This window comes from Chelmon rostratus, chromosome 6 (assembly GCF_017976325.1).
Source record: "Chelmon rostratus isolate fCheRos1 chromosome 6, fCheRos1.pri, whole genome shotgun sequence".
Classification (NCBI taxonomy): Eukaryota; Metazoa; Chordata; class Actinopteri; order Chaetodontiformes; family Chaetodontidae; genus Chelmon; species Chelmon rostratus.
In genome coordinates, this window is record NC_055663.1 from 12,019,521 (window position 1) to 12,032,520 (window position 13,000).

The following is a 13,000-nucleotide window of genomic DNA, read 5'->3' on the forward strand; positions in this document are numbered from 1 at the left end:
CGCCCCGTCCAACGACGGCGGTATCACGAATCAAGCACACGCGACAGTCCGGTCGGCTCTCAATGTGACGTATTTCCTGGAGAAAAGGGTTTGTGGCAGTTTGTTGTCATCTCCATCCAGTAGTGAACCGTTATATTGTATTGGCACGCAGCCCTTCATTCTCCTTTTTGTGTATCCGTGTATTTTACTTTACGTGTGTGAATTAATGTCGGCATACTCTAGCCAGCCGCCAAGCCATGTAAAATAACAGAAACCGCTAAAGAAATAACTGGGTGCGACGGTTGAAGTTAACTGGCAAAAAAAATATACGTTAACCATGGCGGTGGTGGCAAGTTGGTGGCGGATGGCACGCAAGACCGGATAGTTGAATTCAGCGCTTTTGGAGGAGAATGGGTGTGTGCGGATAGCATTATTATTCATCTCCCGGACCGAGTCGAGGACGTACAGCGTCAGGTTAGATGTAAAGTTGAAAGTCAAGCGCAGGAGAAAAAGGGGAGTCTCCGCCCGGAGGGAGAAGAGGGGGCATGACGTCGAGCTCTTGTTGGCATCTTAGTTTGTGTAAAAGCCACGAGTTCGATGTGTTCAAAGCGGGGAGGGGAGCCGTGGCAGAGTGGGTGGGAACAATGGGAGTATTTGCGGAAAGCATGAGGGTTATTTCAGTATAAAGTCTCTGCCGGCGCTGCCGACAGCTCTCGCCAGTCTCCCCAGTCAGGTAGATCCATCCCCAGTCTGGACAGCAGGCTCTCTTCATCCTGTACAGTTGGACCTTTTCCCTGTTGGAGGAGACATGACTTAGCCCGATATTCGACCAGCTTCGGTCCGCACCGCTTCCTCTCTGAAGTTTATTGTTGGTAAGATGACGGCATGTTTGTTGTTGTGTTGACACTGTTGTTTTCTGCAGCACGTCTCGCTTGATTCTGTTTTATTCAGATTTATGCTCCGCTTTTCTTCCTTCCCCTCTTGTTTCTGCTGCTCATGATTCCTTCTTACTTATTCACCCCGAAGCCTTAATAAGCTCCAGCCCTCATCAAGCGCTTTTATCTGGGTAAGGTGGGAATTGCTGTAATAAATTTCAGTTAATTCTGCTTCTCGGGCGCCGCAGACAGTCTTTAGACTTGACTACGCTTTATTCCTCTCCACACTGGCCTCAGGTATGTGTGTCTGTTATAAGAAGAGCGAAACGTGATCAGTTTGAGCCAGCAAGCTGAAAAACTAAACTTCAAGTGATCTAACTCATACTGCCTTGTCCTCTGGTTACCGTTGTTCCATTACACCTCCTGTGCAACTCCCACTGGGATCCCAACAAGGGAGGAAGTCAAGGTCACCAGATATTGAGGCTCACAGCAAGTTTCCTCCTCGATGGGATTACACTGCCTCACTACAGCACAGATCACCCCATGAAACGAATCTTTTGGGTCTGTATTTATTAGGCCGAAATTTTGCCTTTACCAGTTAAGAGATCAAAGCTGCAGTCTGTCCAGCATTATGTTTATTAGGGCTGCAACTAACGATTATTTAAACGGCAGCTAATCTCTCCATTATTTTTTCAATTAATCGGTAGGTTGTTTGGTCTGTAAAATGTCAGAAACTGGTGAAAAATGTCAGTCTGTTTCCTAAAGCCCATGGTGACATCCTCGATTAGCTCATCCACAACCCAAAAATAATCAATTTACTGTCACAGAGGAGCTGGAATAAGATAATTTTGACTTTATTAAAATTACTCAAAGCGATAGTTGTCGATTCATTTAATAATATTCAACTTATCGATTAATCATTGCAGCTTAATGTTTATGTGTCCAGAGGTAATCAGACCGAGTGGTTCACATATACACTTTGCCCTAGACACCACCTCTCCAGCTCTGTTAATTTGTCATTGGTGCAGGGTTTAACAATGCTGGTAATTCTTCAGTTGGCAGTGCACACATTTAATAAGAAGCATAAAGCAGGAATGCAGTGGAGGAGAGAGAAGTAGGTAGACAAACTTGTCAACAATATAACTCATCTATAAACTAGGGCAGAGAGTGTTGTGGATGAGAGGAGGTTTGACACAGGGAACAATGCCAAGATTTGGATGGCTGTGAAAAATTGGGTTGGATCTCTCTGTGGGACATTACTTACAGAATTGATTCTTTCTCCTGGACACATTGCTGCTGCCCTCGACAACATTTTATCAGGCTTTTCCATCTCCGCAGCTCATAGACAGCCAGAGCTAAGATGGATCAGGCTTTAGTGGTACTCGGTCACAACGTTCTTGCTCACTTCACAGTGCGCCTCAAATGATCGCCATACAGCTCACTTCCAGCTGTGTGCCGCTGTCCTAACAGCACAACATGCCTGTGCAGTGCCTCTGGGTCTCTAGTCGCTCTCTAACTTGGAGCAAATTTCCCTCTCAGGAGAGAATGCTTTGCTGTCAGTGGTACTTAACAAATGCTGCAGTTCTCTCCTGTGCCTTGTTTTTTTTTCTCTGAGAGGGCAGCCCAGAGCACATGGTGGGTGTTGATTTGGCTGGTGGGCAGCCTGAAATAGAGCTTGAGTGCTGCATATGGTCTGTCACAGCTTCGTGTGCCTGTCATTCGCAATGGAAATCGCCTGTTCATCGGCATCAAGGGTAGATCTGTTATTTTGTCACGTTGTGTTTAGCGCATACCTCCGGAGTGATACTTCTGTAGAGAAAGTTAATTGAATGCACGTGCTGTTTGTCATATGCAGAACATTTGCTCTGTTGGACATGTTCATGCAGCTGTAGGCGTGTGCTGCTGCTCAGTAAGCAGTTTCTCTGGTGCAGCTGGGAGTCAAGTGGTTTCCAGAATATACACATTTTCCACATGGGTGGGAAAATCAAACTGGCAGCTTTCTGGTCTCAACTGGTCTCCAGTCCAGTTTCTTACCTCCAGCTCTTTACTACCATTACTTTACAAGAGGTAGATCTCGTGCTGGGCTATGCCTTTGAAATCAAAAATAACGTGTTTGACTCAGTGCCATGATATTGATGATGTGGTAAGGTTATTGGTGAAACGGATGGTGTTTTAATCAGCAGTGGAAAAGAGAGCCAAGCAGATAGAGTCATTCATTAATCATTTCACTCAGCCTCAACTGGCAGATACTGGATTTTTGAGGCCAATACCAATATGGGTATTTGAGAGTGTTAAAAGAAGTCGTGGTGTACTGACTGATTTTATTTTTTTATGTAAATTCTTTGGCAATGATCCCTGGTTATTAAAGAGTTGTGGCAAATATGTTTGCTGAGGTCAAACATTTTATAGTTGAACAAGAAGCTTCATTATCTATGATGGCAGTAACAGTAAATATAAAGTATGAAGGTAAACTTCATTTAAAATTTTATTGTTAAATTATCATAGATACCAATGAATTAAAGTTCAAATATAAATTAATTAATACAATTAAATTCTAATAAAAAGTTGTAATAAAAAGTGGAAGACTGCCCTAAGTAGAGTGCAGATCAGGCTTGAAGTCAGATGGTGGCCAATATAACAAAAACACAGATTTATTTATCTCCTATCATGCTTAACTTCAGTGGATCGTAATGTATCAGGTATGGAATTGATCTGTAGATGCTCTCGTTCAAGATGAGATCAAACCCCTCTCTAAAGTCAGTTTTTGAGCCACGACAAAGGCCAAAATGTCACCCGTGACAGACTAGGTAAGCCCTTTTCTTCTTTGTCCCCAGCGGAAACAAGATTTCAATCTGGAGCAATTGTTGATCACTTGTGGTCCCCACTGGCCAGTCGAGAGAAGTGAGGAGCAGTCAATAAAAAAAAGGTTTATCAAAAATTATGAATCACTGCATCTGCAAGTGGCCCTTGAGCTTTCAGTAATAATAATATGCCTCCTGCTGATGTGTCTTACAGGCTGTGGCTGTAGCTCACGATACGGTTTAGACCATTGTATCATAGCCTGTAAGATCAGCAAAAGACAACGTATTGATACAAAATTATTATTATCACCTTGAAAGTACTGTATATCAAATTCCCCCCAGATCTTGTAATCAGTTTTTATTTGTCTAGCTCATAACAGATCTAAAAAACTAGTGTTCTTCAAAGGTGCAAGTGGGTAGAATATCCAGCCGTGTAGAAGCTGTTGCCCAGGGGCGTAATGGTGAAATCAAGACAATAATGGATGCAGAGTGCTGACGCATTGCTGATCCATCTCCTCCTCTTCTCAGTAGAGTTGAATAGTGAGGGCGCGACACAGGACAGGAATCGCTCTGTGGTTAGTTTGTACAACACAGTTGTGTTCTGCTGGCCACGGAGCAGCTCCACTGGAGCTGTTTGGGGATGAACTGTGCTCCTCAAGGGCACCTCAGTTGTTGTTGCCGTGGCAGAGCAGAGGTTTGCTCATTATTAAATCTCCAGACAGAACATCTAAGCAAAGTATTTTGATCGGAACAACCTGTTGTAGCTGCTACCGCTGTGTCGTTCGATCAGAGAGAAAGTGGTTTTTGAACAGGAATCTTTGATCAAAATGTCTCCCCGTCCTAATCACCATGAGATACTGAACCGCGTTTGGACGTCTGTCAATAACTTGAAACAGAAGGTGCTGAATTAATAATTCATAGTTGTCATGTTATTTTAGCATACCTCAGGTCACTTTTCAACCCTTGCATTTCCACTGGCACACTTACTCAAGTGTGGTAATAATGTTGAAAGAGGTTTTGCAGCTGATTTTTTTTTCATTGTAGTTTAGATTCTACAGTCTTAAGTTCCGCCGTGGTTTGAAGGTTGACGTTTCATCTCAGATTAAGCCTTTGATGTATATTGTAACAGTGAGCAGCCTCTTGTTAACTCCTCTCCAGGCTGCATTTTGAGAGGTGTTTTGGGCGTTGTGTTATTTTGTGCTTGTTATTTCCCATAAAGCTGTATGGTGGAGATATCCCGCCCCTCTCTCTCTGTCTATTCCTCCCTCTTACAGCCCACTCAACAACAGCAGACCCTCTGCTCCTGTTTTTGTGACTCCAGCATAGCATCTAATGAGCTCAGAAGAATTGCACCACGGGAAGAGTGACAGCCCCTGGTCATGTTTCCACCACCTCTCCTGCTGCGCTGAAATCACACCCGCTCCTAAATGTATGTGTGAAGCCACAGATGTATTCAGTGAGCTTCTCCTCTTTGAATAGTTTGGATGCACGTAACTCCCCAGAGGCACAGAAAAATTGTTTGGGTGAATCAAGGGGAGGGCATCTTCTATGTTCCCAAATGCTTCCCTGTGTTGAATTTTAGGGAGAACTTAAAGTGAAAACAACAGCTTACCTGCAAACCAATTACATTGCAAATCCCCATTGCCAATAGGTATTCTTTCAATTAGAATAAGTAAGTTTTATATTCCAAGTCCACAAGAAGGGGGCAGCTATTTTACAGGGCCCATATTCTCTGTGGATAATGAATAGTAATGTACTGCTAGAAGGAGTTTTTTTTTCTGTGAGAAGGTTAAAATGATCGAAGAATAAGCAATTGTGACAGTCTGTCAGCCCTGTTTCCCAAAACTCTCTAAGAGCTAAGATGTTTTTAGCCGTATTCTGGACTGCCTGTGCTGCCATGTGGCCTCTTTTATTTTTTTCAGCTGTAGGTTTGTGCCATCTATGTTACCAGTACAATGGTGTAGGAAAGTGAACAGACTTCTGCTTTTAGACACTGCCACCTGCTGCCAAAATAACCACCACTTAATTGGAATGCACTGTGAAAATACTCTTTCTCTTTCACCTTCAAAGTTTATGAAGAGTATAAACACACTCAGTCACAGTCAGTGGAACAGTCTGCTCCGCTGCAGGTTTGCCTTACCTTGCAGAAGACATAGGCTTCTGTTGTTTTTAAAAAATCCATTAACAAGACTGAAGGTCTGAAGCCTCGTAGCAGCCCCTAAAGCTTGCAATGTTCATTACACTCCCCGATTTGAAACTGTTTGACAGAATGAACACTACACTAATGATTTTGCTGTTCTCACAACCTTAAGGATAATGGGGATAAAATGTTAATTTATCCTGAGGGTGCCCATTGGGGAAAGACCACATGGTCAGTAGAATAAAAAAGAGGTATATCTCCTTGGGAGCCTAAAAACTGCTGAGCAAAGATCACGAGAATCTGCCTGCTAGGTCATGTGATATCTTGACAGCTGAGAATATGAAAAAACCCTAACTTTGGCCTGGTGGTGGTGGCAGTGGAAAGAGCAGGCGGTCACCTAAACATTAGGAGTCATCCTCTGGGGACCATGAACATTAGCAGCATTTATGACACTAGATCAGGCATGGGCAAACTACGGCCCGAGGGCCATATGCGGCCCGTTAAAAATTTTAATCCGGCCCGCCGAACTTGAAGAAATTATATTAATGAACCTTGTTAATGTTTTATTTCCCTTGCAATTCTGGCTTTTCCCCAATAGATGGCGCACTCTAGATACGTTGAGCTTTGTTGAGGTGCGGCGTATTACTCCACGTTTGCGCTTTACTCTTCGACCCTCAGCCCTTCTGTAAAGATGAGCGGAGCTAAGAAAAGAAAAGTGGACAGAGAATGTCCAGTTTTTAATAAGGAGTGGACAACTAAATATTTTTACTGAACACCGATCAGCTGCTGTATACCCGATATGCCAAGAGACTGTGGCGGTGTTTAAAGACTATGATACCGCAAGAAAACTGACTCCAGACTGCGCTGGATAAAAAGGGAGACCAACAACACTGTTCCCACTGAAATTAAAAGTACGTCTCTCCATTGTGTTATGTAACAAATGCATCTGAAAATAATTTGTTCAATAAGCCTTACACGTTACATGTCCTGTCTGTTAAGGGATGCACATATGTGGTGCTCAGGTGCACGTACGTTCTCAAAACCAAGTGCGCAAATGCAGCGCGATCAAATATTTCGCGATCAAATATAACGAGCTCCGCATACTGGCGCGCTGTCACTGTTCCGTCCTCGCGTTGCTCGTTGTTGAGTTTTAGCATTAGGGATGATTGAATAGAAGGAGAGGACAAGTAGACCTGCATCTCCTACCGTTTTTTAAATAAAGACAGTCAGGAGGAGAGTGATGATGATGATATCCTGAAGGATAACACAACTTTCAGTGCTTTAAAATAATAAAAAAATATTTAATTCATTTAATTTTCAGTGTTTTAAGAGTAATTTCAATAACTTCAAAGACAGATATTTAGTTTTAATGCTTTTGTTCATTTTCAATTGAAATTAAAGCACATGTTTTCTACATATCTCATGATATTTTATTTTCTCTTATGAGGTGGATTACCAAAACACTCCATCCATCTGCTCCTGGTCCGGCCCCCCAGTCAAATTTTAGAACCCTTTGTGGCCCACAAGTGAAAACGTTTGCCCACCCCTGCACTAGATTATATTATCTAGGGAGACTTCATGGTCACCAAATCTCAGCTGAACTAAATACCTGTAGGAGAGTTTTGATGTGCCATCTATCAGAGTTTGAGTATTTGTCAAGGTACATTGATGTTGTCCTAGAAACCTTACTTAGGTACTTCATGTTGTGTTTTTTTTTTCCTTTTTCCACCATCTGTAGCTAGTAGTTGTCAAGATATGTTGCTCTAGAGTAAGCTTGTGCTGGACAGACAGATGGACTGACTGAGTGACTTACCATTGTTGCCATGTTAAAAAAAATAGATCAGAACATCCAGTCCATGTGCTCGGTTATTTTCCTACATCCTAATTTCCTTTCTGTTCCTATGAAGAATGTTTAAACTGGAAAGTCTTTATCCCAGAAAAAAAACTAAATAGTCATGAATAAACATATCAGACTTAAATTTGTTCAATTTATAAAGGCTTAGATTGGACACTTAAAATTACTTTTATTCACCTCAGTTCGTGGTGTAGCAGGGATTGACTCACAGAATGGCAGTCTGATGCGAAATTCATTGGATCAGCTATTTAAACCTGCACCACCTCCCTCCTCCTTCATCTTTCTCAGAATGAACTGATACTTAGCTGATTCCCACACCTTATCATCTTTCTTCTCACTCCGAGGTGGTTGACTTACCACAAAGCTTCCTTTTTATGTGTGACTTAGAGCCTCCTTTCCTACGACTCAAAGAGCTACAAATCAAAAGCCCACAGAATGTTCCTGTGTGAAAATCAGTTTCATTTGAACATTGCTTAAATAATAGTAGTTTTTATCACACTTACAGTTACAATACAAGTTACAAAATGTTGCACAGTACCTTCTCAGACCTAATAAGTAGCTGGTTGAATTCAATTTTGGAATATCATAAAATTAAGAGCAGCGTCTGAGTGAGCATTTAAATGTCCTCTCCCTCAGACGCCTTGCCACAAGTCGCTCTGTATTGGTTTGTTTGGAGCTCGTCCTGTATTGCAGCAACATGCCTACCGTATATCATTATCATACATTACCATTTCAGGTCTGAAAAAGATGAGGAAGCATTGAAAAATAATTCCATTTTTGGCAGAGACCCTGTCTGTTTTGACCTGATATTAATGCATTGCACATTTATGAAGGCCTTTTTTTTCCCCTGGATTTGACAGTTGACAGTGAGCTAAGTATGATGCCTGATAAGGTCTGTGGGTGTGCTGTTTATTTTCGCTGCAGTTTTGGCTTTGTTTTCTGAATGGTATCTGCAGAAGGTAATTCAGGCCCAAGAGTGACCCAGTTAAGAAGGCCATGTTTGTGTTTATAGCTCTGTCCTCTCATCTCCAGGCCACTGTTCTACTTTGCTGCTGTAAGGTAGAGCAGCCCCACTCTGTTCAGGAGGCAGTGACAGACGGACGGATAGACTGCCCTGTGAAGTGTCCTCCTTTTCATGGATGCCAGGGTGGCCCTGCTGCACTTATGGACAGTCCTTGTCCTCCTGATAGCAGAACGGCAATGGATTGATGCTGCAGAGGTCTACACAAACGCTTGGGCTGTCCAGATTGATGGGGGGCCGGAGGAGGCTGACCGCATCGCCAGGGAACATGGTTTCATCAACCATGGCAATGTAAGTTCTGTTTACAGTATTCTGTGTGCGTGTGTGTGCGTGTGTGTTTGTGTTGTGTGAGAGAGAGAGTGAGAGTATGTACACACTTTAGAAGTGTCTCTCAGACTAAACTATCTATATCACTCCACATGAGACGGCTTGTAGGTGCACATCAATGTTACAAAACTGTTGTACATCAAAGCTGAGCATCACAGAGCCTGGCATGACACCTCCAGGCAATCCTGTTTGTGCAGCGGATTGCAAAAGTGTGGCCTCCTCCACTTCTAGTAGCTTAAAGTGGGGCATGCATGACTTCCTAACACACTGGCAGACAGTTGTGTTTACTGACACGTGGAATAGACAGGAATAATAAGGCTGTTATTTCAGGGTCTCGAGGAAGGTTGTTATATTTAATTATGATGTAGGTAGTTTAATTTTATTGCTACTACTTTAGCTTCTGAGTTTTTTGGGGGGGATTGGCAAGTCATTTTAATTAAATGGGCTGTTGTGTCATGCAGTTTGCAGATAGGGGAAAGAAAAACAATAGTCAGAATAGGAGGGGGAGAGAGGGAGAAGTAGTAGTGACTTATTGTTCCTTCAGTGGTGTGTTAGGTCCCTTGAATAGCAAAATGCTTCAAAGGCTAAGCTTTTCCATATTTGTGCTCAGCAGTTGACAGTGAGTTGCTATTTGGTCCCCTCTTCCCTGTTGCTCCACTTGAGACTTAACTTCATTTGCATGCGTCTTTGTGGAGCTGCCTGAGTGCTCCACACGCCAGTGAACAGCCTTCTGGATTACTTCTTAGGAATATGCGTAGGAGGTTCTGCATATTCCCACCCCACTTCCCCCCACCTCAAATAAAGAGGATTTTCCGAAAGAGAGGTTTGCAAAATTAATTCTGGCTTATCTTTGCTTTCTTTATTTTGTCAACGATGGAGCTTTGTCTGGAGTGCAAAGCCATATGTTTTTAGACTCGCCGTTATCATAGTGAACAGTTGTCTCATGGGTTTACGATAAACTGGACAGGATTAGATGTGTGGCATTATTAAATGCTCTTTATTGTCCACCATTATATTGAATAGTATCCATGTGACTCAACATAAAACCTGTCTAAGGGACTTATATTCTACTTAACTCTGGAGTTCATTTAGTATTGATCTGCATTGCTGCACTTGTTCCGACAGTCTAAAACTATTGTAGCGCGGAGTGAAAGAAAGCGTACGTTAGGCATAATGGCCCCTAACAGACTTTTACTCCTAATTGCTTCTGTGGATTCTAGATAGTGAATCAATCTCTAGTCTTAGTGAATTGGGTAAAATGAAATGTTCAGTATTCTGCTCACAGAAAACACATATATATTCTAGACAATCACCAAGGGACACAATGCTATGTAGCAAGAAAAAAGTCTCTTTTCCTCCGAACAAGGCAGTTCTTTCTCTCATATTACCCGTATGTGATCGCTCTCCCAAAAAAAAATTTTTATGGTTTTCTTTCTCCTGTTTATCTCTCCTTCCCTCATTTCACCCAACCACAAAGACATCTTCAGTCTCTTTTCTCTCCATTAAACCACTAGATTAATGGGGAGATGTACAGCTTTATTTTTCCCTTCTGTTAAATAGTGATTGCGTCAAAGGAGTAGAGCTAGAAAGAGTCCTCTAAGACAGCTGTCTGTAACTGAATCTCTGATGCCATATGACAGCTTGTCATTTTGGTGCATGTGACATTAAGCTGCTCAGGTCCTGGAGTGTGAAAGAGGAGTTGTAGCCCCATTTCACAAGGTCTGTCCTAAAAGCAACCTAATCACTTCATCCCAGCCATACAACAGTACTGTCCTGTGGTTCTGAGTGCATGACACCACAGCATGCAACATGGCTGTCTCCTTTACAGATTTAGTTTTTTCTGAAGAAATGTTATAGTGGTGCTGCTTTTTTTGCAGTTTTGATGTGAGAGGCAGACATTTCAGCAGTGGAGAAAGATGTCTACAAGTTTTAACAGGGTGGAGATGGATCATTAAAAGAGAGAAGGTAGAGAGAATTGACATAATTGATGATTTCCAATTTCCCATTGGAGGAGTAGAAGCGTGACATGTGGTGATAGCAAGATGGCTGTGAGGAGGTGTGGGAGATACAAGCAAAAAAAAAAGGAAAGGTATGTAATGGAGTATAGTATTAGGAACTGAAAAGCAAGAGCACTGGATGACTGGAAGGGTGAAATTTAGTATTATCCAATGTCTGGAATTAGATTTTGTGGGAGTACATCTTCAGTCATTGTTTCACAGAGGCACCCAAATAAGTTTTATTTTAGTCTCTAGTCCCTGAGTGGGTGCTATGAGAGAAGAGTGATCCACAGTATGTGCTGTGCCTGTGCTCTGACAGTGCAGTGTGGGTTATGTGAGGGTATGAGTTAGGCAAGGGGCAGGGGGCTTACAGGGGGAATGACTTAGTCATCTTTCCATCATCCTTGGTGGATGTTGTACAGGGTGCTTAAAGAGAGCGAGGAGGCTGATGTATTATCAGGCGGTAATGGGATTTTGATCTCTAATGTGATTACGGGATCATCACGTAACTGATTATTTGTTCACTGCAGTGCTCAGAAATTCCTCATTGTCTTGGTGTGTCTTTATGTATTTGCAGATTCACTCATTATCTTTCATCTTGATTTTCAGTGGGTGTGAGGGAAAGAAAGTGTGCTTGAGCATGTGCGTATGTGCGTGTGTGTGTGTGTGTGCTTTGGCATTCGCGTGCGTGTATTCAACACCAGGGTTTAAGTGTAAATGTCATCAAGACTTCGTGGTGTTTATCAGCCTTTTACAAGTTGTCACAAGGCGTTGTCATATCTTTTTCTCTCTAATATGTTCAGGTTTTGTTTTTTCCAGTAATGCTTTTGTGCCTGCGTGGGAGTGCCAGACCAGGGTTTAGAGCTAAATGTCATGTTGTGTTGTTGGTGAGCAGAGTCAGAATCATTGTTTTTATGAGGATGGGCATGCTCTGTGGGCGTTGACAGACTGAATTACCCCGCTCTGTGGAATAGACGTCTAATGCCAGAGCCTCTCTGTGTCTCTACGTCTTCCTATCTCACTCGCTACATCTCTCCATCTGGGTCTCTTGGTCCCTTTCTATTTATAGCTAATTCTCAAACTCAAACTCAAAACGTGGCTGTAGTGTAATGTGAAATAAACAACATGCAGGTTTTGTTATCCAACTTCTCCCTGTCTGCTCCGGCGGCCTCTGCAGTGTTGGAAATGAACTTTTTGGATTGTGGATTCGAAATTGTACCAGCTGCTCAGATTTTTTTTAACAGCCACCAGTTAGTAATCTCACTAAGTGTGTAAAAACTATTAGTTTAATATATATTCACTTATGGTTTTCTGTTTGTGATTCTTTATCCACACACACACACACAAACACAATCTTTCTCTTGTTAATCAAAGAACTAGTAAAGTACTAACTTCTCAATAATCAGAGCCGTTCATGCACAACAAGTTTTAATGTTCTGTCCCAACCAGGGTCAGTTCACGAAAAGTGACAACGACGAGTGCATTGACTTTTGCTTTAAACAAAAGGCGCCTGGTATAGCAGCCAAACCCAAACCTTGCTCATCTTATCCCTATTTTCTTCCGTCCTACTGCTTCAGCCACAAAATCTTGACTAGCAGCTGGACTTGTATCACTGGGCTCAATGGGCTGCTCTCTCTGCTCTCTCTCCTCTCTGCTGCCAGTGCCTTCAGGCTCACTACACTCAGATGATTGACTGGTAATGGCAGCAAAGGTGATTTGTTGTCAACCCAGCCCAGCGGGATTTCTCCTGGTGCTTCCAATGGACAGTCCAACTATGTGCCTGACAATTGAGTTGACTTTTTCACAGAATAATTTAGTCATTTGTTAAATGTCCCCTTTGCTTACCCTCCACCGTGGCTGGTAGGTTGATCAAATTCAGCCGCCACTTCTCAAATTCACCGGCATTTGGCCGGTGTTGGGCGCTAATTTCCAACCCTGGCCCTCAGCCCACTTCAGAAACTGCAGGAAGGCCCTCCACTGGCTTTTGTGTTGCAGAGATAACAGG

General features: G+C 42.6%; 1 protein-coding gene across 1 annotated transcript in view; it reads left to right on the forward strand.

Moving 5' to 3' along the window:
- The first annotated feature begins 140 nt into the window (after nt 1-140).
- The window catches only part of furinb (furin (paired basic amino acid cleaving enzyme) b), a 77,725-nt gene continuing 64,865 nt past the window's right edge, over nt 141-13,000 (forward strand). Inside the window, exons 1-2 of the mRNA XM_041938557.1 lie at nt 141-851; nt 8,683-8,962. Of these exons, the coding sequence (XP_041794491.1) occupies nt 8,786-8,962 (177 nt within the window). The 5' untranslated portion in view covers nt 141-851; nt 8,683-8,785. The remainder of the gene's footprint in view (nt 852-8,682; nt 8,963-13,000) is intronic.